The following is a 27,849-nucleotide window of genomic DNA, read 5'->3' on the forward strand; positions in this document are numbered from 1 at the left end:
AATAAGGTGTATATATCAGTCAAGATGGCTCAATCCGTATAGTGAACTACGCGCTGGATGATCGAAGAGTCAGTGTTCGATTCCTGGGCTGCGTGAGACATCTTTCTTCCTCTTTTCCACAGCGTTCAGACTGGCTCTGGGGCCCACCCACCCTCCTGTAATAAATGTGTATCGGGGGCTCTACACCCGGGGGTAAGGAAGTCGGAGCGTTAAGTTGATCACTCACATCATTTTTGTGCAGAGGTCAAGAACGCGTGAAGCTTTACCTCCAGTTCCCCATATACCTTCATGACGTGGCGATTTAAGGCAATTAACTTTACATATATTTTCCCTACCTACACACCTTGCTATTACGAATTCTCGTATGCGGGGTGGTAACAGCTTTTTAGTTGAGCAACACCCTTCTCTATTGGACGGGTGAAATGAAGGCTGTAACCCACAGTGTTGGTTGCATAGGAGCTCGATTATACGCACAATATTCTGATAGAGTTTGGCATAACCATGAAACTAGTTAGGTTGATTAAATTGTGTTTAAACGAAAAGTATAGTAAAGTACGTGTACGTAAACATTTGTCTGATAACTTTCCTATCCAGAATGGTCTAAAACAAGGAGACGCTTTATCGCCACTCCTTTTCAACTTTGCCTTAGAATATGCAATTAGGAAGGTCCAGGGAAACCAGGTGGGACTGAAACTAAACGGGACACATCAGCTGTTGGTCTGTGCTGATGATGTGAATCTACTGGGTGATAATATATATACCATAAACAAAAACAAACAAACCTTAAATGACGCAAGTAAAGGGGTTGGTCTAGAAGTAAACACAGAGAAAACTAAGTACATGTTACTGTCTCGTCACCAAAATGGAGGGGAAAATCATGACATAAACATAGGAAACAGATGTTTTGAAAATGTGGCACAGTTCAGATATTTGGGAACAACGATAACAGATCGAAACCTGATTGAGGAGGAAATTGAGGGGCGATTGAATTCGGGTAATGCTTGCTACCATTCAGTCCAGAAACTTTTGTCTTCTCGTCTGTTGTCCAAAAACATAAAAATTAGAATATACAAAACTATAATTTTGCTTGTGGTTCTGTGTGGCTGTGAAACTTGGTCTCTGACATTAGGGGAGGAACACAGACTGAGGATGTTTGAGAACAGGGTGTTGAGGAGAATATTTGAACCAAAGAGAGATGAAGTGACAGGAGGTTGGAGAAAACTGCACAATGAGGAGCTTCATAACTTGTACTCTTCTCCAAGTATAATTAGAATGACCAAGTCAAGGAGGATGAGGTGGGCAGGTCATGTAGCACGAATGGGGAAGACGAGGAATGCGTATAGATTATTTGTGGGGAAAGCCAGAAGGAAAGAGACCACAGGGAAGACCAAGGCGTAGGTGGGTGCACAATATTGGAATGGATCTTAGAGAGATAGGATGGGAAGGATTGGATAGATCTGGCTCAGGATAGGGACCAGTGGAGGGCTCTTGTGAACACGGTGATGAACCTTCAGGTTCCATAAAATGCTGGGAAATTCTTGAGTAGATGCAGAATTGGCGGCTCCTCAAGAAGGGCTCACCTCCATGAGTAAGTAAGTATGTGAGACACGCATTGTAAGACATTTGCATGCTGATACATGCGCAGATAAGCCCCAGGAGCATGGGTTCACTCGGACAATTCTAAAACTGTTTCTCTGTATCACTTCCTGAAGCACATTTTAACACCAGCGCCTTCTTTCGGCACATCCCTTCCTGGTTCAACGGCCTCACGGAAGGGGCACCTGGGGGTGGGCCAATCCTGACTGGCACATGATCACTACACGTTCAGTCACTTAGAAGACAAAAGTCACTGTCACCGGCAGATTATGAATCCAGGAGGGCAAATGCTGAAATCCCTGCGCTAGGTTTCTCAGCCGCTGGCGTCACGTGACAATTCGAATTCAAACGGATTTTTATACAGCTCAGTGAGTATAGCGACAGGCTACGGGCTGCAGGCCAGAGGATTTGGGATTCGATTCCCGAGCGTCCAGACCGACTCTGGGGCCCACCCAGCCTCCTATCCAATTGCTACCCAGGGCTATTTCCGCGAGGGTAACGCGGCAGGGGCGTAAAGCTCATTACTCACCATAACCTAGTGCCAAGGCCAAGAACGGTGGAGCTATACCTCAATTCCCTCGTACGTCTTTCTACATAAAGCGTACTATCTTGGATGTGACGTTATGTAATGCGGTAGAAGTTCAACGACGTTTCGGAGGAACGTACTAACTTCATTTTTAACGTCGAAGCTTAAGTCAAGCAAGTAACCAGCGACGGCAGACAGAGTTCTGCTTACCGCCTCCTTCTTTGTAACTGACATTTGGGGTGTCAAGCCGGAACGTACATAAGCAAAGAACTGAACTGTACCACTCTGCATGTAGACTGCACTTTCATGGCTATTTGCTTGACTTACTGCTCGACCTTTAAAATGGAGGCAATATGTTCTTCCGACACGTCGGTAAGCTTCTACCGGACTACACGGCTCTACCTCCCATAATACAGTACTCCTCATAGCCATCGCTATGAAGGCCTCACATTCAACACAGAACTTCTCCATATTCAACGATATTTGGATTGTAATCCTGTTTATTGATTTGTATATGACTTATTCAACAACGGCGTAAGTAGCTAACACTAGCGTGGTTGGTTGAAGTACTATGCTACAAGCCGGAAGGTCGCGAATTCGATTCTCGAAGAGGTCACTCGATTTTTAAATTGACCTAAGCCTTCCAGCTGCACTATGGCCCTCGGGTCGACTCAGCTTCTAACAGAAATGAGTACCAGGAATCTTCCCTTGGAGTAATGGGAGGCCGACACGTAAGGCTGACAACCTTACCGCCATCTGTGAGCCGACTGTCTAGAAACTGTGGGAGCCTCGACGTCTCACAACCCTATGGGCCTCCACGGCCCGTCACAGGGATACCTTTACCTTTCACCTTATACACTTATGTTACTTTTCAACGCAGTCGCCGCCGGAGTTCAGGCACTTGTATCGGAGAATAAGTTTTTGCATGCTTGTGTGAAACAAGTTTGCGGCCTGTGAGCCCAGTCACGTTTCGTATTGCGAAACACTATAAAAACTGTGTACGGTCATTGAGAAAAAAAAGAAGCATGGAATACTGACATTCGGTGTAATGCTTCTCCATGACAATGCGCGTCCGCATACTACTGCTCGCACTCCAACACTGCCGGAGCATTTCAACTGGGAGTTGTTTGACTGCCCTCCTTACAGCCCTGATCTCGTTCCGAGCGACTATCACCTATTTACCTACCTGAAGCACTGGTTGAGATCACAGCGCTTCAACAATAACGAGGAGTTAATGGATGGTGTCAAAACGTGGCTGAGCTCACAGGTGGTAGACTTCTTTCACAAAGCATACAAAAACTTGTTCGATAATGTCTCAATTCGGTGGTGACTATGTTGAGAAGCGGCTTAAGTTTGTATGTAAAAAAAAAAAAAGTAAAAGTAAAGCTATCCCTGTACCAGGCGGTGAAGGCCCATTGGGTCGTGAGACGTTGAGGCTCCCACATTATCTAGACAATTGGCTCAAAGATGGCGGTAAGGTTGTCAGCCTCCCCAGGAAAATTATTTAATTAATTCCTGGTACTCATTTAGGCTGAGTCAACCCCAGGGCCATAGTGCTGCTGGAAGGATTAGGTCAAATGAAAAAAAATCAAATTACCTCATCGGGACTTGAACCCGCGACCTTTCGGCTTGTAGCATAGCCCCTCAACCATATACGCTACCGCGTGCCCCCAAGTATGTATGTATTTCTTTTTGTATATAATAATGTTTTCCCATTGCTTGTTTTGTTAACAGCTCACCGGAGGTTACTTTCCGAATAGCCATTGCACTTCACTAGCAATGGCAGTTAGAAAACTTCACGTAGGCTACTGATTTTAAAAGTGGACTATCAGAGAGCAGAAATTTGAAATATCTTTCGTCTGAGAGACTTCAATGCCAGTGTACGTTATAAACATGACGGCTCAAAATGAGAAATCACTCCACATTCCGCCAATCTTGAAAGTTTATCCCTTTCCACGCTGAAACGAATATATGTATTTCAACCGGTATCGCCTGTTCACAATACAGCCTGCGTGTGAAAACCTCCTCTGCCATCTATTTACAGTTTAAGCTCACCATTTCAACTTCCCACATATAGTATACAGAATTCGTAAGTTATACCCCAACCACGGTGAGCGGTGTTGCGGCAAGAAACGGAACTATTCCTTCACTAGAACGTGTTGCTATGTGACAGCAGCATTTTATCTGTTGGCCGGACTTCAGCGCTCCCATAGGCTAGACAACCACTTACCTCTGCAAGAACATACGTACAAAATAAGGTGATGAAGGCGGAAGCAACAGGTTGATAAGAACTTACAGGGCTACACGGGTTCATAACCCATGGGACTATAACCTAAAGTTTAATGCAAAACCCCAGTACCAAATTCCACTAAAATCTGTTAAGTACACTTCGTGTAAGGGAAAAACAACGAACAAAACACAACGAGGAAACGCCCCTTCCACTCTACCAAACTGAATGACCCAGAGACCGACTGTCATGAGGTCCTCTGGTTGTCCTTAGTCCACACAGGAAAATATTGAGGTACTATTTGAAATCTGGCGATGGTTGTTTACATATAGGCCAACATCTTTTCCAGTTCATTATTCATTTCTCCTAATATCGTTTCCGTTTTATGCTCATCGCTGGACGAAACGTTTCCAATCTCTTCTTACATCCCACAATCTTTCTGTTTTGATTTCTTGCCAGCACTTTCATCTTCTTTCTGGTGTCTCCCAATACATCGCTAAAACATCTTGTTCTGAATCGTTCCATGGATCTCTTCTCATTTACATTTTAGTTTCACTGCCAATCTCGGTACCCTTGTTTTATCCATTCTTTACTGCCGAATGACTAATAATTTCACTTCTCTGTTAACAAATTCCTAATCCCAACTTACCCTCCAAATTTCATTCATTCTATCCCTGCTTGCTTTGTCATATGAAGTGTGTAGAATTTGAGGGTTTCACACCGGTGGTTGTGTACAGCTCTATCTTCTGGGTATAACGCCATGTAGTCCGTCAAAAGTCACCCGACGTTTCGGAGGAACATGTCGCCTCCGTCTTCAGGATCGAAGAATAAGACAAGCAAGAAACCAGCGTGAAAGGTGGAAAGCGAAGTAAGCTTTCTTGTTCGGCGTATTCTTCGACACCAAAGACGGAGGCGACATGCTCCTCCAAAACGTAGGTTGACTTTCAACGGACTATATGGCGTTTTTCACAAAAGAGAGGATTCTTCATACGAAGTTTTTGGATTTTGCTTTGTTAGTCTTTGTAAGTGTCCGTGTTTCGACGTTATACATCACCACCATCCCATCACTCGCCAATATATGTTATGAAAGCGTCATTAAATAAGCAATAAGTAAATGTTACGCCACCCGCCCTCTACGACCCTGAGATTATTCGAACGGTCTCTAGAATCACACAGGCACGCGAAACGCGCCAAGTATGTTTCGCATGTCATGTCAATCCCCCCAGTTATTTCATACACCATGACACAAAAACAAATAGCATACGTTCCCTCAAACAATATCGCAGCACCCAACACACTACAGGCTGACACTAGGACCAAGGTGAACAAGCCAGCAGCAGGCGACAAACTGGGGCGTCAGTTATATCACGATGCGGGGTGCGAGATTGCCTGCAGAATTCTGGTTGCGACATTGGCCCACATCTGTCCTACAGTTTGCTACGCGTGCCTTGCACCAAGTGCATGAAACTGACACGGAATCGGGACGTCTTGTTGGTCCGTAAATTTCACCCGCGAAACTACTTAGCAGGTTCGGAATAATTCTTTCAGACCCAAGCACGGGTATGCGAGTGCTCAGGGTATGATGGCGTAATGAACAATAAAAATACGCAAATAACATAAAATATATTTATTTACACCGCTGTTCGTTTCCCCCTCTTCGTACAGTTTATTTTTTCTTTCTTTGTTATCCGTCCTTTCCAGAATATGGTGCAAAATGGTAGCCTAAATGGACACAAATACGTGCCCGCTAATTTTCACAATCTCGGTTCAGTATCGGAAAGGATTACATTTGGCAGCGACTTAATGTCTCAAAGATGTAAGTCACAGAGTTACTTTACGGCTGGGCCGCGCCATAGCTCAAGCGGTTAGTCGCTGGCTTCCCACTGCGGCGGCCCGTGTTCGATCCCGCGTCTGGTCCAGTGGAATTTGTGGTGGACAAAGTGGCGCTGGGGCAGGTTTTCTCCAAGTACTTCGGTTTCCCCTGCCAATCTTCATTCCACGAACTGCTCCACAATCACCCTCACCTATCATCTGGGGCTGGTACAATAGGCCAGAAGTGGCCGCAGTACAAGGGACTTAGTCCCACCCCACTAGCAATTAAAAAAAGAAAAATTTACTTTATGGCTGGCGGCAAACGACAAGCCCCTTGAGACTCACTCGAGATCCATGACCAAATTTGTATTCTCGTCTAGACATGTACGTGTTCCGAAATGGGGTCTCCTCTTCGACGAAGGAGGGGTCTGTCTTTCTATGCAGGTGCTACGTTTGTTGCACCGTAGTTTCAGCACGAGTATATCCGCGCTGTCACGGCGTCCAGGTCACTATGGACTCTGTGCAGCCTTTGTCACTGCCCTATACTAAGTAACATTTATACAAGATATACAGAGGTTTCCTGTCAATGCAGGATTGTGTAGCAGGTTGTGCCTTAACTTATGAACTTCGCTGAAATTGCAGTTAGTCAGCTGAACGGTTGCAGGCCTGACCGCCGTCAAGTTTAAGCTTCTTACACTTCCTATGCCTGGCTAAGAAAACTCTGTGGCTTTAGTCCGCAAGCAAACTATACCGACCGAGCGACCGCCGCTTGTCTGCGAAGTTAGTGCCAAATTTTGCGGATAGAGGGTGTCGCGTGGTCAGTGCAACGAATTCCCACGCCCGTTAATTTCGGTTTTCTAGACCGGAACCGCTACTTTTCCATTCAAGTAGCTCAATTATCCTCATGAAGCTTAGTGGACCCCGTTCCAGACCCATTACTTCTCAGAAAATCTGGCAGCGCCGGGAATAGAACATGGGACCTCTGGTACTGTAGCCAGGAACTCTGACCACTAGACCACAGAGGCGGTCATGCCTGGCTTCTCCTTGTCCAATACCACGTACATTGGGATTTACATCGTTTACAAAATTTCATACTAGTTCCTCACGTCCCTCATGTCACCCTCCCCTCCTTGATTTAATGATCGCAACAAAATTATTTGAAGAGTACAAATTATGAAGCTCTATTCCCGTTACTTTCACTCTCTTTCTTCCCAACTTTCTCCTCAGCACTCAGTTCTCAGACACTCCCGATGTTTACTCTTCCCTGCTTCATAATCAGAGGGTTCGAATCTCGACTGGGTTAACTCGCTACCGCGGTTTACCTTAGTTTCTAGGGGCGAATTCCGGGACAGTACCTTCAAAAAGACCACAACTGGATCCTTCCAAATCTTTAACCGTTCACTATTTATCATCATCTATTTATATTTTTACGCTATATACCCCGATCAACTGAAACAGCATTAAATAAACGAAGAATCAATCCTACGTAAACCTAATGCGACAGGAATGATATGGCAAATTAATTTTCCTTCCTTCCACCCCAAAAATTCCTTTATCACGCTATTCTGGAAATACGTTGGTGGTATTTCCGTGTCGAGGGAAACTGTCCCCACTACTAGCCTACATAAAATTACAATTCACTGTCAAGTTAGAGGCAGTCTGGTAGGGAGTCCATTATTTCGTAACACTACACGTTGCGACAAGACACGTGATGAGGGTTAAACCGGAGGGTATATAGCAGGCCAGACTCGGAGTGACAGGGCCTCTCTCGGGTCAGGATGTTGCTGTCTATGTTAAGTCTGTGCATGATCGCAGTGGTAGCCGCTCAAGACGGGGATGTCGTGTCTTACGAGGAGTACCAACTGCTGAGAGTATACCCCTCTACAGCACACCAGATGCAAACGGTTTTGGATCTGGTCAAGAGGAGGAAGTATGAAGGGCTAGTATCCTTGTGGTCGCAGAACTTGATCGCGGGCAGGATTTCTGGCAACAGCAGCAATCGGAGTGATCCAAGTGCTGATCTGCTGAGCGCCCCACAGGTCCTGGATGACCTAGTTGAGCATCTGGACGCCAGTGGCATTTCCTATGATGTTCTTATTCACAACCTCGAGGTGAGGAAAACAAGAACTGACCTTCGGAAACACATATTCATGGGGCCCGGATTGCTCAGACGGTATAGCGACTGACTACGGGTTTGACGGCCAAGGGGTTGGAGTTCGAGTCCCGGTCTCTCAACAACGTCCAGACAGGTTCCGGGCCCCACCCAACCTCTTACCCAATGGGGGGGAAAAACGTAAAGCTATGCCTGTAACAGGCTGTGAAGGCCCATTGGGTTGTGAGATGTCGAGGCTACCACAATTTTTTGACAATCGGCTCACAGATGGCGGTGATATTGTCAGCTTTAGGTGCCGGCCGCAATGTAGCCCCCAGGGCCATAGTGCAACTGAAGGGATTAGGTCAACTGAAAAATCCAATGACCTCGTCGGGAATCGAACCCGCGACCTTACGTTTTGTTGCATAGTGTCTCAACCAACTAAGCTACCATGAACCCCCCACCCAATGGGTACCGGGGGCTCTTTCCCTGGGAACTAAAGCAACCGGACCGTGAAGCTCAGCACTCACCTCCAACTAGTGACAAGATCAAGAACATGTGGACATACATATCCACTCCCCCCTGCATCTTCACGGTATACTGCGTAATTAGTGAAGCATAGAGCCAAGTTTTCCTTTCACTTGTGATTTTCAAAAGGCTTATAGGAATAGCCAAGGCAGTCTCTTTTCTGAACACCAACTCTAAATTTGAGAGAAAAAGAAAAAGACTGAGTTCGTTAGAGAACTGGATATTGTAGTGAGGAAATAACAGGCCAATGAACTGCTCTTTAACCTTCAGCTTACCCATACACAACGAGTTATGTTCCAGATACATCTGTCCTACCACACGCCATGGCCGTCAAAACAGTGCTCAGTCTTTCCTGCATTTCCTGCCTTTCAAAACAACCAACTAAACACATTTGCAAACTATTTCTATTCCAGGAGGCAATTCGCAATGAGAACCCCCCCACAGACCCTGAGGATGAAGAGCTGGAGAGTAGGGGCGGCCATCGTCTCACGTGGAGACGCTACCATAGATACAAGGGTCAGTGCTGCTGCTACTGTCATATTTATATAGATACATGCATACATTTGTTTGTGCACTGTCTCATTCAGTTAAACTACATTTACCACACTTTTTAACTAGTATAAGCCAAGTTTCTGACTGACATCCAAGAGCCAAGTTGGGTTCAAATGTTGGTGACTTCATGTACTGTTCCTGGTGGATGAAAAGGCATCGGAGGAGGTTTTTCTCCAAGGTTCTTCAGTTCATCCTGCTAATAATCATTCCACTATTATGACAGCGCAGACTTCATCTTTAAATCTGGGGCTTCATCTCTGTTCCAGCACTTAATTTTCTGTATACCTGTATAAAGACTGCGGTCCTCTGGAATGTAATACCTGTAGTTTGGAGACAGGTACCAATGTTTCTGAGGAACCTGCTGCCTCCATCATTAGGGTCTCCTGCAGATTCCTTTGAAATATTGGTATAGTCTTCCCAACTTATAGGGTGTTTCATGCTATTACACCATAATCTTCATATCTACCACTGTGAAATCCTGAAATCTCACTATACATTTGAACATACGTTCTACTACTGTTTTCTGTTTCCTACTGAGTTCATAACAGAGAAAATCCAATGATATAATGACATTTATACCATACTTCTGCCAATACATCGGGCAGCCGTGACTGTTACAGTGATGCACAAACACTGTCATGGAGTTTTTGTATGCAGTTCAAGTCATCATTCACACTTTTTTTAAATTATATCTTTTTTTTTTAATCTGAATAATACTCCTTTAAAACTGAAAGTGATGTAACCATATTCCAGGAAAATAACTGGTACTTCTACTTGTCAAACAAAGATACTATATATAGAGTCTCAGACTGCACATAAGATATACACAGTATTAAAGTTAAGATGCATTTTGACGCAATTTCGAAATTAAACTTCACACACATATACCAGGAGCCTATTCATTGCTCATACTTATAACTGCTTTCTGTTTAATATATTCAGCCAGGTCTGATATTATATATCCATTTAGACATGGCTATCAGTGCACTGTCCATTATCAGTCCATTGCCTAAGATGGCAGCATGGCTGCAATGGCAAGTGAAAGCAATGATGCACTCTTGGGCAGTAAGCTGTGTCAAGCTGGATGGGCTTTCAAATACAGTAAAACTTGGTTATAGCAATATCGGTTTCTGCGACACCTTGTCTATTGCGTCAAATATTCAATGGTACGAACTAATTCCTCATAAAGCAACTGTTTTTATACCTTGCTTAGTACGACATGCACAAATGCATCAACCTCGTATGTAACGTCATTTTCATTCCTGAATTTCTCTGATATGGACATTGAACGTAATTTAGAAAGTGTGTATTGGGCAAGTAACAGGAAACANAAACTATTACTGATTCTGTCAAGGGGGTGATCACTCACTGATCACAGAGACAGTTACCATTTCCAAAATTGGAAACCAATTATATCTTCGCATTGCTGACTCCTCAGGAAGATTTCATTATACTCCACTGTTTACCTGTACCATATATCAAATATTTATTTGTGTTCTATGGTCATAGTCCATTTAACTTATCTGAATGAACGAATGAAAGAATAAGGGGTGGGTCTGTACAATGCAACCATCCATCAGCTGTTGTATGTCCTCTTCTGATTAGTCCCTGAACAATTCTACACCTCAAACAACGTGCAGTATTTTATTTAAAGGCAGTCTCATTAGTTATGAGGTACTATAAAGTAGTATCAGTGAACAGGTTAAAAATTTCAAGGCAATGTTCATGCCACTGGCAAAGAATCACTTGTTTCTCTGACAGACTGTGTATTTCTTGCTGCAGACATTGACAGCTATATTGAGTACCTGGCCATAACCTACCCTGACATCTGTCAAACAGAGGTGATAGGTAAATCATCTGAAGGTCAGGACATGAAGCTGCTAAAGGTGTCTACAGGTGGTGAGAGCAACAAACCTGCCATCTGGATAGATGGAGGTGAGTATGTGTCCACATGTCACATAAATCATGACATACACAGTGTATCCAGGTTCTGTTATGACTGTGTTCATTAAAAATACAGAACGTGAATTATTTTCAAAATTTCATTCTTTTTATTCAAAATAGTCTCCTTCTGAATCAATACATGGCTGGAATCGAATACTCCCTTTGTGGAATCACATTTAAAACTGCGCATGTGGAGCGTCTTCAATGTCCTCCCTGCTGTCACAAAATACAGCATACCATCGAAAAATGTTTGAGCGACTCAAACAATCACTACCATACACACTTTTCATCATTTTGCATGCTTTTCCAGCTGTTTTGCCTAACTTCAAACAAAATTTGATGTTGGCTCTCTGTTCAATTGTCATTTTCCGATGAGTGTCAGAACAGTACTGTTACATTCAAGGTCAGAACACATGATGCAGCGATACTTGCGCTTTGAAATTATAGATGCCACAGCTGAAAGTTAACAAATCTTAACGCCACAACTCGCCAAAAGATGGCATTGCAGGGCAAAATTAAAAAAAAAAAGAATGAGTCCTAACGGATCCTGGACACACCATGTAGTTTGGGATACACAACATGATGTTCATTTAATCAGTGACATTAAGGACCTCTGCACTCTTCCCCTAGGATTGTTATATTAGCTAAACAAGGTCAGGATGGGCTGCACAGGAATCAGTGGTCTGGGAATAAGACACCAGCCTCCGGGACAGAGAGTCTTGGATTTAATTTTTAATGTCTGGTAAGAGGGAGTTTTTAAATCTCCCAGTACTATAAAATCAATCCCCCCCAAAGTTTTAGTATTAGAATTAGTAGTAGTAGTAGTAGTAGCAGCAAAGCTATCAATGTAACAGGCCATGGAAGCCTACTGGGTTTTGACACATCAACACGCCAACATTTTCTAGACAATCAGCTCATAGACGGTGGTAAGGTTGTCTGCCTTACGCACCAGCTGCCCTTTACCCTGAGGAAGATTCCTGGTACTCATTTCTGTTTGAAGCTCAATCAACTCCAGGGCCATAGTGTGGCTGGAAGGATTAGGTCAACTGAAAAATCCAATGACCTCATAGGGAATCAAACCTGCAACCTTCCAGCTCGTAGCACAGTGCCTCAACCAACTACGTTACTGTGTGTTCCTACAGATTTTGTAACTAGACTTAACTCAAGGGTAACAGTACAGTTCAGTAAACCTCTGTCTGATGCAGGAGTTAGGTTCCTCAAGAACAGAGCTTAAGGTAAACCCAAGCTGAACAAAACTAACAACTTATAAGTTATATGAAGAAATGTGAATACAGCCGTATAAAGCCTCCCATTAATACACAAACAATGCAATTTTTACACATAACATAAATGAACAGGCCTACCTATACTACTTTAAGTTATCAAAAACAACAGTCTGTTTCAGGGCTATAGCTGAGACAAGACTACATATATTCACGTTTTCTGCATTTGGAAAATAACTGTTTGCATTTGTTTTCACATTTATATGGAAATCTGCATTCCACAAGGGTTTTCTGTATTAAAAAAATATGATTAGAATGAATGGCCAATAAATATTAAAAATGGTCAGAGAAGCACAATAGAACATTGAAGGTTGCAGTGCGGGGGCTGATTTTTATGGCCTACCCACCCTTTTTTTTATAGCTAGTGGGGTGGGACTAAGTCCCTTGTACTGCAGCCACTTGTGGCCTATTGTACCAGCCCCAGATGATAGGTGAGGGTGATTGTGGAGCAATTGGTGGAATGAAGATTGGCAGGGGAAACCGAAGTACTTGGAGAGAACCAGCCCCAGTGACACTTTGTCCACCACAAATCCCACTTGACCAGACCCGGGATCGAATCCGGGCCGCCGCAGTGGGAACCCAGTGACTAACCACTTGAGCTATGGTGCAGCCCATGGCCCACCCCTTACATACATACAAGAATGGTCAGAACCTGTACATATTTTTGCCTGTAACTTTCCCCCTCATTCCCCTCTGAGAAAGTAAAGACAGACATTATATTTTAGCATCCCATTGCATTGAGGCATCATCCTCATTATTAAAGTACCACTAGTGTGGTCTACCTGTGTACATGTAGACAACACTAGTGGTACATATAACACACAAAAACTATGACAGCTGCAATAGAGTGCAACGACGGCATTCTGATCATGAAATAACTATATACTGATGTGCATGGAAGCACAGTGAACAAGTGTATAGGGCAGTGGTCTCCCTAAAAGAAAAGAAATTACCTGATGATGGCCAATATGGCCTAATACATGTCGTAAACTAGTAGAAATATATGACTGAGGACATTTTAGAAAACTGGATAACCACTTTTAATGTACAGAATATACTTTTAATGTCCTATTGACATGTAATGATTTTAACAACATCAAAAAGTACTGAAATACATTTTTAGTGTGAAACATATTCCTAACGTCTTTTAAATTGTTGCATTATTGACGGATACTTTGATAATAAGGAGAAAGACAGACAGCTCAACTGTGATTCCAACCACATGTTAAACTGTAGGTTCTCTATGCTAGCCATCATCTTCATCTTCATTATCAACACAGGTAGACCACACTAGTGGTACATATAACACACAAAAACTATGACAGCTGCAATAGAGTGCAACGACGGCATTCTGATCATGAAATAACTATATACTGATGTGCATGGAAGCACAGTGAACAAGTGTATAGGGCAGTGGTCTCCCTAAAAGAAAAGAAATTACCTGATGATGGCCAATATGGCCTAATACATGTCGTAAACTAGTAGAAATATATGACTGAGGACATTTTAGAAAACTGGATAACCACTTTTAATGTACAGAATATACTTTTAATGTCCTATTGACATGTAATGATTTTAACAACATCAAAAAGTACTGAAATACATTTTTAGTGTGAAACATATTCCTAACGTCTTTTAAATTGTTGCATTATTGACGGATACTTTGATAATAAGGAGAAAGACAGACAGCTCAACTGTGATTCCAACCACATGTTAAACTGTAGGTTCTCTATGCTAGCCATCATCTTCATCTTCATTATCATCAGTGGCAAACAGAAATTCCAACCTATGGGCATAAGCTATATGGAAACAGAAGGCTGAAAAAAATATTCAGGCCTTGAAGAGAAGTAACAGGAGAGTGGAGAAAACTGCATAATGTGGAGCTTCACAATTTGTACTCTTCACTTAATTTTGTTATGGTGAATATATCACAAAGGACATGGTAGGGACATATAGGACACAAAGGGGATACAAAAATACTTAATATATTTTATGTTGCTGGAAAATCTAAATGGAAGAGCAATAAGCTGATTTGAGTGACAGTACCAATGCACTCGGTCTTATCCAACTCCCACAACATGTGTGATTAAATATATAATAATAGACTTGAAAGGATTCTGATGATGGTGTATGCTGTACAGAACTATTAGGCTTATCCTACACCATCCACCTGAGGACGGAGACAGATCCAGTCCCTGAAACGTTGTGATTATTTGTCTCATATATACCAGACAATGGATAGAGTCCAAAATAAGACTAATAGTTCTGTGTGGAAATAATAACTAAATGTGTAGACTATTTATAAGAAAAAGAGGGTACCACTACTCAGAAAACTTACTGCTATTTAGCAGTCAATGTATGAAAGTTAGTTATGAATTGCTGCAGTCTCTCTAAATAACATCTGAACCTCAAACTCTTCTGCTGTAGGTCTCCATGCAAGAGAGTGGATCTCCCCAGCAACAGTCACCTACATAATGCTTCAGCTGGTGGAATTTCGGGACTTGCACCCTGAGCTGATAGATTCTGTGGACTGGTACATTATGCCAGTGGCAAACCCTGATGGCTATGAGTATTCTCACTCTACTGACCGACTTTGGAGGAAGACTCGTTCTCGAGCCACAGCGGAGCAACGGTGGGGCAGGAGGGCATGCTATGGAGTTGACCCTAACAGAAACTGGGACTTCCACTGGGGAGAAGGACCTGCTTCCAGCTCGAATGCTTGCACAGATGACTTCAGGGGGCCAAGGCCATTCTCTGAGCCTGAGACAAAGGCCATGTCTGACTTCATCCTTAATCGAAAGGACCAGATTAAGATTTACCTAACTCTGCACTCATATTCACAAATGTGGCTGGTGCCATGGGGATATAAAGATGAGAAGCCAAAGGATTACTATGACATGTACATCCTAGCAGAGAAGGGGGTAGAAGCACTTGAAGCTGTACGTGGAACTGATTACCTACTAGGGACTGCAGCAGAGCTGCTCTATACTTCCTCAGGTACAGTTTAAAACTGTTTAACTCTCTTATCTGCAATACTAACTGCACTAAACCACATACCGTTAACTGCAACACGCTTGTTACCATAACTATGGATTGGACATAAACACAAATAAATGCATGGAATGTGACAGATGAGGATTCTAGTGAACCAACGTTTTGGAAGAACGTATCGCCTCCATCTTCAGGGTAGAAAAATCCGTGAGTGAGGAATCAGCATGAGCAGGTGGCTGCAGACCACAGACTGCTTGCAGATTTTCTACCCTGAAGATGGAGGCGATATATTCTTCCAAAACGTCGGTTCACATAAGATCTAGATGGCACCACATCCCAGAAGACAGCATTTTTCAAAATATGGTATTTCTTTGTAAAATGTGAACAACACTTATGCATCCAAGGTATAGAACAATGAACAGTTGAATCAAAACCATTGGGCTATCTATGGACAGAAAATATGACTGGAACATACACTGTTCTATATTCTTTACTTCCTTCCATACTTTCATTTTCAGCACCATTATTTTTCACTTCACTAGCTTTTGATTCAAAATTAAATGATTCTATAATTCTTGGCTGTTCCAAGTTCTGATGAATACAGAATGTAGAGCTACAGATAAGCTTCTACATGAGATTTGCAGCCTCCTACAAGATCTATGAAAGCCAAAACAACAAAAGAATCATAAACTTCATGATTTTATTTGGGCAAAGAATTGTCATTGTTCTTTGCTATTTATACAACATAAAATATGAGGTTCTAACAGAGGTGTCTATGAAGATTACAGACTTCTGTGATGAGACACCATGTAATTTAGTACACCCTGAAAATGGAAGCAGCAGGTTTCTCCAAAATGTTGGTACCTATCCCCAAAGTACATGGCATTGCATCTCAGAAGATTCTGATCTTCATTCTTTCAGTAGTTTGCTTGTATACTCTTTGCTGTTTATTATGTGCATGAAAATGTACCAATCACAGTCAGTGACCAGATAAATGGCATGCTACAACTGCAGACATAATGCAGTACACAAAATTACCAACAGCATTCTTTGATGCTTATGAAACTTATGCAAAAAGGAGGAAAACAAAATGCAAATTAGTTTATACGATGTCATGCAAACCAGGCTTTATGGACAAACGGGGCTGAAAACAGAAACTGCCTACCAACTTTTGGTGAAAGTGTGATATCAAATTTACACAAAATCCATCCAACATTTTAGGTGACATTTGGTCATGGTTGGAAGGACAGATGAATAGACATGACCCCCACATAAGGCATTCTTCTAATTTTCTCATACACTGTGTACGTAAGAAAGTATTGTGATCATGAAAAAAAAATCCAAGGATTTTAATGGATTTATATGCTTTGAGTCTCCTAATTATAAAAAGAGGTTTCCAGTATGCCATCTGTCTGTATGTCTGCCTCACAAGCACCTGAATGGTCAGAAATATTTTATTCATATTCAGTATGCAGTTTATCTATTCTAGGTCGTATGCCTGATAAATCTGAACATTCCCTCTCCAAAAATGGGGGTCCTTTAGATGGGCCCCAGAATACAAAATGGCTCAAATGATTTTGATTAAATTTCAATAATTTATGGAGACTACTCCCTACATAAAACTGCATAGGTGGTATCTTCAAGAAAGTAACAGTACAAGCATTTGGGGATAAAATAAAACATTTAAATTTTGTTGAAACTGGCTTTACTGCTTAGATAAATGTAATTGTTGTTTTGTATACAGTAACCAAGGATGCTCTACAAAGTGTCAATCAATTTCATTTCCAAAGTGACATACTTAAGGTGAACTGTGTGTGAGAAAGTAGGTGGTGTCTTTGCAAAGATTCTTTACTTTGAAAAGAAATGTGAGGTGGGGGGGGATCTCTTGGCTTAGGCAGCTGGTAAGAAATCTGACAAATAATAGCGTTATGTTAGCTAATGATAATCCAAAAGATGTGTTATCTTCTCAACAGGTGGCTCTGATGACTGGGCAAAGGGCGTGGCAGGAATCAAGTACTCCTACACCATAGAGCTCCCTGACACAGGTAGTCATGGTTTTGTGCTGCCAGCCCATGAGATTGAGCCAGTGGGACAAGAAACTTGGGCTGCAATCAAGTCTATCACAAGGCACTTCACAGATGCTCGTGTCAAATGATACCAAACTATGAGACTAAGGAACAGGAGTGCATACGTGAGCCTTACCTTAAGCTGCTTCATTTCCTGACATAGCTTAATATTCTCACGTTGGTAGCCCAGTATTAGGTGCTCCTGTTGCTGAAGTTCTGTCTCCAAAAGGGTGATTCGATGCTCCCTGACAGTACCATCATTAACGTGAATGTCCCCTTCTCCTTTCCCCATTGCAGAGCTCTCCTGTCCTTTCTCGAAATCCATGACCTGTGACACATTACAAAATATGCAGAGGCTGAGAAGACACTACTAGACAAGTAAAACATGCAATTATGTGAATTAATGGTGCAATTTCATCTCATGAATTTTTGTTTTTAAATTCATATTCTATAATGTCTGGACTAATGTGTGATGAATCAGTTGATCAAAATTTACTTCTCACAGCTACTTCAGAAATTTTAAGTCATGAACGGGTTCTCACAGCGGTGGATTTGAAGAGTTCTACCTTCTGGGATATAACGCCATGTAGTCTGTTGCAATTCAAGCAATGTTTCAGAGGAACATGTCACCTCCATCTTTAACCCTGAAGATGGAGGCAACAGCTGAAATGTCATTTGACTCTGAATGGATTATACAGCATTATATCCCAGAAAACAGACCTCTTCAGTGCTGTAATGGCTGTCACTACAGGAACAGATTTTAGTTTTGGTTTCTGGAATCATTATTAATAAATTTCAAATTTTGACAAACGCACCTGTATTTCAAGTACATTACACAATTTCTTATCACATATAATAATATTGAAATGTAAGAGCATTTAAGCTGTTTCCTTGATTATATTTTTCATGTTAAGTGAGGTTTTTAATATAATAATGGTATTTATATATATCATATGTAAAGTCCACCCATTCTACAAACCTTGTGCAGGCCTTACAGAACGTATGAATTTCCCACTGGCATATAAGTACTGGAAGTATGTTGAAAACAGAATCTAGTAACTTTCTAATGATAATGTTATGGTCTATGTCACTAACTGACGATGACTTATTCCCATAGTAGATGGAATATACATGTAATATGTTTTTGACCTCACTTCATGCAGATGGGTGACCATCTGTATTTATTTAATTTAAAAGTCAAACTTAGTTCTCCTTGTACTTGACAATTTTGTGGTTTATCCTCAAAGGGATACATACTTTGCAACCGGCGCTTGCGGTTATTATTGTTGTTCTCAAAGACTTCTAATCAGGATGTAAAGTCTAGGTGTGGTGTTCAAAATTTTCTGCTGTTGCTTCAATTTCATTTCCAGAACTTCCAAATAATGAATGTATGAGGGGTAGGCCTTCTTGGCCCTTGCATCGCGACCTACAGTGGTCTGTGGTCTGTTGTGCTTAACTTCCAAATAAACTTAAAACTTATTCTTAGTCCCAAAAAATACCACAGTAACAAAATTTTTATTCTAGTCAGTATTTCAAAGAGTCATGTGTATACTGCTGTAGCCAATAATCATATTTATCCAACAAATGTAGAGCGAGGAAAGTGAATTAAAAATATAATACAAAGTAAAGTACCTTTGCATTTAGAATGTAGACTTCCTTCTTCAGGGTTAATATTTCTTCTTCATGTCTGCATTTCAATGCATCCAGCTGTTTTTTGTGTTCTTGCTCCCCTGATTCAAGCCTGCCTAAAAACAAAACAACTGCAATAAGTAGTTGCATAAGAATTTCATATTTTGAGGATAAATATTCATCTGTCCCATAAGAATAGTGAGTAAGTATACCATTTTAAAAATACAAATGCCACAGGTTGGCAAAGGAAAAAGAATTTTTTACTGATTTAAAATAAAGCATCAACAAGCGAATGACAGTCTAAGAATGAATCACTCATATTGTATGAAAACTGGATGGAATATTTTAGTAGTTAGTGAAATGGTGACAAAAAAGAGAAGAAATTATAGGAAGAACAAATTCTGGAAATATCCGTTTAACAGTTACTATATGCCCACATAAGCATATGGAGCACAAAGCTTGAGGCGTGGACAAAGACAGACATTAGTAAGCTAACAGTAGGGCCATGCCATAGCTCAAGCAGTTAGTCGCTGGCTTCCCACCATGGCAGCTCAGGTTCGATCCTGGGGCTGTTCAGGTGGGATTTGTGGTGGACAAAGTGGCGCTGCGACAGGTTTTCTCCGAGTACTTCGGTTTCCCCTGCCAATCTTCATTCCACCAATTGCTCCACAATCACCCTCACCTATCATCTGGGGCTGGTACAATAGGCCAGAAGTGGCCACAGTACAAGGGACTTAGTCCCACCCCACTAGCAATAAAAAAAAGCTAACAGCAAGAGATGAGATTATATAAAAGCGCAGATGGAGACACCCGGAGAAAAGGAATAAGAAAGGAAAAGAAATGACAGAATTTAAACATAACCACAATTGAAGCTGAATTAATAAACAACAGAATAAGATGTCACCAGTCGAGAGGGTGTATGAAATAGTGTTATGAACATGAAAATGATAGGAAAATGTCCAAAAGGAGGACAAGGATCAAGATGACAACACCACGCTGGGAAACAAGACACATGGGAGGCACAAGACAGGAGGAAACAGAGAAGAAGAAACTTTGGGAAGACAGAACTGATGGAGGGGCCTGGCTGTTAGAGACAATGCACATGAAGGCGGAAACTTTGAAGTGAGAAAAGGATGATGATGATCTTTAGTGTATTTCCCATTACAAATTCATTTTTAAAAATGTTCACTTGTTAATGATTACTTGCACATCATGGTGAGAGAATGAGTGTCATTAAAAAGTTTGATTTCATGTGTGTCTCTTTATGATTCCCATAGTCTGATGTTGGGGCAGGTGGTAGCATAGTTGGTTGAGGCACTATGCAACAAGCTGGAAGGTTGTGGGATCGAATCCCGATGAGCTGGATATTTTCAATTTACCTAACCCTTCCAGCCGCACTATAGCTCTGGGGTAGACTCAATCTCTAACAGAAATGAGTACCAGGAATATTCCTGGGTGTAAAGGGCGGCTGGTGTGTAAGGATGACAACCTCACCGCCATCTGTGAGCTGACTGTCTAGAAAATGTGGGAGCCTCAACATCTTACAACCATATGGGCCTCCATGGCCTGTTACAGGGATAGCTTTACTTTTTTACTTATAGTTTGATGTTATCTCCCATAAAGTAAAAAACGTAAAGCTATCCCTGTACCAGGCTGTGAAGGCCCATAGGGTTGTGAGATGTTGAGGATCCCATATTATCTAGACAATCAGCTCAAGGATGGCGGTAAGGTTGTCAGCCTTACGCGCCGGCCGTGCTTTACTCCCCAGGAAAATTATTTAATTAATTCCTGGTACTCATTTCTGTTAGAGGCTGAGTCACCCCAGGGCCATTGTGCAGCTGGAAGGATTAGGTCAACTGAAAAATATCCAATGACCTCATCGGGACTTGAACCCATGACCTTCCGGCTTGTAGCATAGTGCCTCAACCACTACGCTACCACGTGACCCCCAAAGCAATATTAAATGCTCACTGTGATGTAGTATTTGAATTTTTTGTCTTACTATATAAGACTTCAGGGCACGTGGTAGCTTAGTTGGTTGAGGCACTATGCTACAAGCTGGAAGGTCATGAGTTTGATTCCTGATGAGACCAATGGATTTCTGAATTTATCTCATCCTTCCAGCTGCATTATGGCCCTGGGGTCGACTCAACGTCTAACATGAATGAGTACTAGGAATCTTCTTGGAGGTAAAGGGTGGCTGGCACGTAAGGCTGACAACCTCGCTGCTATCTCCGAGTCAACTGTCTAGAAAATGTGGGGTCCCTGAGGCCTCCATAACCCCTTACAGGGATAGTTTTACCTCTTTTTCATATAAGACTTTGCATACCTAATGTTCTCTCACTGGATGTGTCCCCTTACAGGGATAGTTTTACCTTTTTTTTTTTACTTTGCATACCTAACGTTCTCTCATTGGATGTGTAAACTCTTTAAGCACAATGTAAGTTTTGAGGTTTTCACGGCGATGACAATGAAGAAAGTTGTCTTCTGGGTTTAGGCACGGTGTATTCTTCGTTTTGGCCGACGTTTCGGAGGAACGTAGCGCCTCCATCTTCAGAGCAGTTGAATAGCTGTGGAGAGCAGTAGCTGTGGTGATAGGCTGTGGAAGGTGCTGCTTATATACGAAGTAGGCAGGGGGGGTGGTAGGGAGAACAGACCAATGGGAGCAGTGGAGAGCGATAAGGCCATATATGGTGTGTTACTAAGGGAGAGGGGGAACGGCCAGTGAGTACAGGAAACTGAGGTCAATAGCACTAGGAAGTGCGGTAGTCAAGAAAAACCGGTAGGTAGAGGACAGGCTATTGACGTCAATGACATGACGAAGAACTGGTGTGGCTAGTAGGATTCTCTTGAGGGAAAGGATGTTTCACGTCTGTCGAGATTGTTGAGAGCGATAAAGACCATATGATGTGTACTAAGGAGGGGGGGGGGGACGGCCAGTAAATCCAGGAACTTGAGGTCAATAGCACTAGGAAGTGCGGTAGGCAAGAAGAACTAGTTGGTTGGGGACAGGCTACTGACGTCAATGACATGATACCGGGGGACAGGCTACTGACGTCAACGACATGGTGAAGAATTGGAGTGGCTTGTTGTATTTCTCTTGAGGCAAGAGATAAGTGGCTTCCATGACTTGTTGAGACTGAACCCTGTTTCCTTGTTCATGTTGTTTGGATGGAGCTCAATCACCAATTCTTCGCCATGTCATTGACGTCAGTAGCCTGTCCCCCGGTATCATGTCATTNGCACAAGTTTGGGCAAACCCTGGTCAAAGCATGGTTGTAATGGCATAAAATCTTCTGAGAGGAAAATAAATGGAAAACATATTCGTAGCATTCATTAATAATTCTTTACAACAGAAACTTAAAATTTTCACAAATGTCTTATCACTAACAAAGAACTCAATTTACAATAAAACCTGTATTTAAGGTTTCTCTGAGAGGCAATGGAATTGATACTGAGAAACCCTTACATTAAGGAAATTTGACAGATATTATTCACTTAGGTCAATGAAAACTGAACTTTAAATATGGGACACTTAAATCAAGAAATATGAAACGAAGGTTCCACTGTGTTTGGCTTGTATAAATTTGTATGATTTGTGTTCTGTATGGCATAAATTCAACTAAAGGGACAGAAAAATGTATTGAATTAATACATTTGATGGCTGTAGTTTGAAATAAGGAAAGTATCAAACATAAAAAGGTCTCTAAAAGAGCAGAAAAGCCCTGTTAGAATAAAGCAAAAAGTTGTAATATTACTGAATCTGCTGTTAATTTCGTTATTTTCATAATATCATGGGAGGTATATGGAAATGGTTTCATATTAGTTCTGGTGAACTTTGCAGTTACTACTAAGAGTTAGTTTAGTTATCAACTATCCAAGTTACAAAACTTCTATACACATACTTTTAAGCTGCAATGACATGTTTTGTTCTTGAAGCAGATCCTTCTCCAAAGTGGCTACATGCTCTATCAATGAAGTGTCTGTCACTTGAACACATCTGCCACTTGACTGTTTCCTTGCTGTCACTGTACTAGCATCCTTCAATTTGTCCACTCCTAAGGAAGACTCTGACACACTCGATTCTTCTTGCACAGTCGACAGCGGCTTTTTAGTAAATGAAATACCAGCACTGTCCAGCGAATGTATCATCGTACTTCTCACATTGTTACCATGATCAAATATCTCCTCCTTTTCTTTCTCTGTGTTCAACGATGAATGGCTGGAGTCCTGACTAGAATTTTTCTGTGATTCTTGTAAAGCTGCAACTATCTCACTTCTCACTTCACTGTCAATTAGCTGGAAGATTGCATCTGGAGTGCCTACAGTCTCACCATGTTGGATCAGTGGAGGGGAAACTGTTAACACTTTGGAATGCTGGTCTCCATGTTTCTCCCCTCTTACAAACTGTTCATCTTCAGCGCCCGGTTGCAAAGTGACAGTTTCCACAGTTAGCACATTATCCTCTTTGTTCGACGCCTCTGACTTTTTCTTGGAAATACTTTCACCCTCATGTAATTTTTGACTAGAACTTTGTTCTACACTGTGACATATCTTGCTCATGCTACTTGCTGATTTTGGAAACAAAGAAAGACCATCTTCAAACGTTACAGTCTTTTCTTTCTTTAATAAATCTTTCCTTTTGTTTGTACTACCTGAATAATTTCCTAAATGTTTTGCAGATTTTGTGCCTGACATCATACATTCTACATCAGTATATCCACCATCTGTTCTTGCACCACTATTTTCATGGATATCTGAATGAGCAACTTGTCTAAAATCACCAAACTTATCACCACTGATTTCTTCCACACCAGGTCTAACATCTATCTTCCCAGAAGTCTGATGGACTGAACCCAATATGCTGCCTCGAAGCTGTTCACCTTTGTCTATCATTTTCCAACCCGCTGATTTATTATTTATTCTTGTAAGAGTTCTGGGGGCAGTGCCTGGTCTGTTGATGCTGCTCTGGCTGTCTTCATCGTTTCCTTCCATAACGAAATGTTTGTTATCTATGGATGCATGCACTGGGTTGACAGGCATGCTCCTGATGACTAGGCCTGGTGTTGTTGGAGATTTCAGCTGGTCACTTTTGTTCGAGAACCGTGAGAAACTATGAGATGTTTCTCGTACAAGTTCCTCAGCCTCCTTTAAGATTTCCTCTACACTCTTATCTGCTGCACTGTCATCTGGAACAAACAAACCAAACTGGATATAGTTTTGTATATGTTTTGCACATATGTATATTACTCGTATATTAACCCATTCATTTTTATTTAAATTGCCTTCATTATAACGTATATTTATAAAGAAACATTTGGTCATTTGTAGCATCATTATGCAGTCAACATCATGGCGTTATCTGCTCTCCCATGCAACAGTCATGAAGACTAGCAATGATGCCTCTTCTCCACCTCTTGATTTTATTTACCAGATTATTAAATAAGTGTAAGTAATGCAGTGAGGTTCGATACAGAAACCATGTGCCATTAGGACACTCATTATTTGGTTGGTAAATTATTTATCCTAAAACCAATGATAACCTGTGAATGGAATTAATTCTATGCCACTGGGACAGAACAGACGAAAGACCATGCAGTATTCCGAGTTTGCTTTAACAGAAACAGTGCCTCTGTATGTATCTAGGTTTTGACAATAAAGAGTCAAAAAGCAGAAACAAGGCAACAGAAATTAATTTTGCTTTATTAGTACATGCTACCCTATCCCCATTTTTTTCCTTGAACAGATATATCCTTACCCAGTGACAGTAAAATATTACACTCTTATCTCTTTCATATTAGAGGAGTGGTGCATAAAATACAAATATCTGAACTACGTAGGTCATTTCAGAAATAATGCACACAATTTTTTTTTTCATCCATGTTTATTTTTTTAATATCTCTCCACAGTCCTTCAATATAGTCCCCCTGCTTCTCAATGACCAAGTCCCAACATGTGGTAAGTTTTACTATTCCATCCAGGACACCATCTTTGTTCATCTGTTGAATGGATCAGGTAACTGCAACAGAAAGCTCTTCCAGAGAGGGAAAACGACGACCTTGCATAGGCTGCTTCAACTTTGGGAACAAGTCGAAGTCTGGTGGACTCGTGTCCGGCCTGTAGGGAGCATGAGGCAACACCTCCCAACCGTAGTGGCGCAGCTTTTCTGTTACGACATTCGCGATGTGCGGGCGAGCGTTGTCATGGAGAATGATCGGCCCAGCCTTGGGCAACTGAGGTCGGTTTTTGTGCATTTTTCTGCCAGATTTTGCATAAAGTCAATATAATAAGCTGCTGTAACACTTCTCCTGCATGGACCTCTCTGTCATTATGATTCTTTGGTGATCATAAGCAAAGATCATCATTTGTCTGACCTTTGATTGAGATTGTCGAAATTTTTTTGGTTGTGGGGAAGATGGACCTCTCCACTCATTGGACTGTGATTTCAGCTCCGGTTCAAAGTCTATGTTTCATTAATATTGACAAGTCGATACAAGAATGCTTGACCTTCAATGTCGAATCTTTGTTTCAGCAAGGTTGAAATGTTGAGGCGTTTCTGCTTCTGTTCAGCAGTCAAGCAGTGAGGGACCCATCGCGCAGAAATCTTTATCTTCTTTAAATCATTTGTCAGAATTCGGAATACTGTCGTTGGTGGAATCCCCGTGGTTTCAGAAAGTTCCTCGCATGTCGCACGACGATCTTCAAGAGCATCTGACACAAGTTTCACACTTTGTTCATCTGTTGGTGTTTTCGGCCTTCCTGGCCTTGGATCATCATTTATGCTCACATGATTGCCACGAAAACGACTAGCCCAGCGAGAAACTGTACTACGGTCCACTGTTAACTCGCCACAAACTTCACTTAAAGCACTGCGGATTTCTGTCAGGTATTTTCCACGTAAAGTTTCGACCTTAAGGTACAACCTTTGATCTTCAACAGTCACAATACCCAAGAACTGTGCAGGCTCCATTTCTAACTCATGTTATTTAAGAACAGAGTATATTATAAATGAAACAAAATAATGTGCTTCTTTCTCAAGCCCTGAACTGTAACTGACGTGAGGCTCACTGTTATTGTGTCATCTAATCTGCAGTGTTGCCAACCTGTGCATTATTTATGAAATGACCCATGCATTTGTAAGACTGAAAACAAAATTGTTTTGTCCATGAATATAAGTGCGGAAATGGTTAATACACAAAGAACCAAAATAATTTACACAGTAGAATGCTAGATACTAAACTGGTATAGAGGTAAAATAAAATCAGCAGAAAGTAATTCCAGAACAAGATTTTTAATACTAAGCAGGTTGAATGGAGAGAAAAATCAAATAAACAATAGCTGTATAAGAATTTACCATGTAGAAGGAAGAAAATAAAATGTTAAAGTGATGTGGCCTTCAATGGCCAGAGCTTATTCAACAGACACTGCCATGAAAATATGAGAGACAGAAATTACAATGAATTTACAAAACAAATAAAAGAATATGAAATACCGGGGCTGGAATTATTAATGGTTAACCCAGAACAGAAGAAAGCTCAAAATAAAGGGTGCACCACATGCCCTACATAGTTAGGATATGAAATATGGAAGTTGTATAGCATATTTAATATTTAACCGTCATGTAGGATAATGAATTCTCACACTTGACATGTAAACAGTGCACATAAAAAGTCAAACTTGGAGTACGATCTCAGTGTTCCAGGCAGGCTAACAGTAATACAGCTGACTCATATGTAAGAGCTAACTAGTCTGTATCCTATGTACTTGTATGTATTAGAGATACAGAGATCTCTTAAGGCTATTCTAAGTCTCTCTGGGAGAGGGAGAATGTTTGTATCATACCTCAACATAGTCAGATCCAACTGAACATATGATGATATCTGTAACCCAATCATACAGATGAATAGATAAGGTTTTCGATCACACTTCTGAACTAACTAAATCCAGGGAACTGAGACCTTCTTGAGAACCTAACAGGTGCTCAGCTAGTCAAGAAATTTCAAGCATTTTATAGAACCCAAATACTTATTAGCATGTTCACAAAAGCTCACAAACTTTATTCATTCCAAAGAATCACATCTTTTCCAGTGAGGACCTATTAGCCCTGACCCCCCCCCCCCCCAATCATCTGTCTGGGACTGATCTTTCAGTATATTTGCAGCTCCTCTCCATATCTCAAAGTAATCTCCTCTGTCCATAAACTGAGGATGTGCCAAATGTAACTAGTTTCCTCCATAATCCATAACATACTAGCATCTCAGCTGAAACATAATAAATGATAATGATAAAAACTGCATAGGTAGCATCACAACTAAATCATACCATATAATAACATGCAAGAAACAAAAAAAATGGTCACCTGTACTGCCAGCCAACTGGCTGAGTTGCTCCATAATGCTGCTAATCTCATCATCAGTAACATCGTTGCCTTGAAACTCCACTGCAGGACTGTCTACTTCTGAAATGCTGTTGCTCAGTTCCTGTCAAGGTGACGCACAACCATATACAGCAGAAGGCATATCTTCACAATGTAGCGGCCAGAGCCATCAGGTAAAATGGAAGTTTTTAATTATAAAGTAAATTTGGTAACAGGTTGGGGGGGG

At 41.5% G+C, this 27,849-nt stretch overlaps 1 protein-coding gene across 4 annotated transcripts in view; it reads right to left on the reverse strand.

Moving 5' to 3' along the window:
• The window catches only part of LOC111861514 (centrosomal protein of 162 kDa), an 81,767-nt gene that overhangs the window by 49,276 nt on the left and 4,642 nt on the right, over positions 1 to 27,849 (reverse strand). For all 4 annotated transcript variants that reach the window (XM_023846161.2, XM_023846162.2, XM_023846160.2 and 1 more), the window contains exons 3-6: positions 27,606 to 27,726; positions 23,152 to 24,435; positions 19,250 to 19,362; positions 17,754 to 17,945 (exon numbers count right to left, since the gene is read on the reverse strand). In XM_023846161.2, coding sequence (XP_023701929.1) covers positions 17,754 to 17,945; positions 19,250 to 19,362; positions 23,152 to 24,435; positions 27,606 to 27,726 — 1,710 coding nt within the window. The remainder of the gene's footprint in view (positions 1 to 17,753; positions 17,946 to 19,249; positions 19,363 to 23,151; positions 24,436 to 27,605; positions 27,727 to 27,849) is intronic.

Source organism: Cryptotermes secundus, unplaced genomic scaffold (assembly GCF_002891405.2).
Source record: "Cryptotermes secundus unplaced genomic scaffold, Csec_1.0 scaffold991, whole genome shotgun sequence".
Taxonomy (NCBI): domain Eukaryota; kingdom Metazoa; phylum Arthropoda; class Insecta; order Blattodea; family Kalotermitidae; genus Cryptotermes; species Cryptotermes secundus.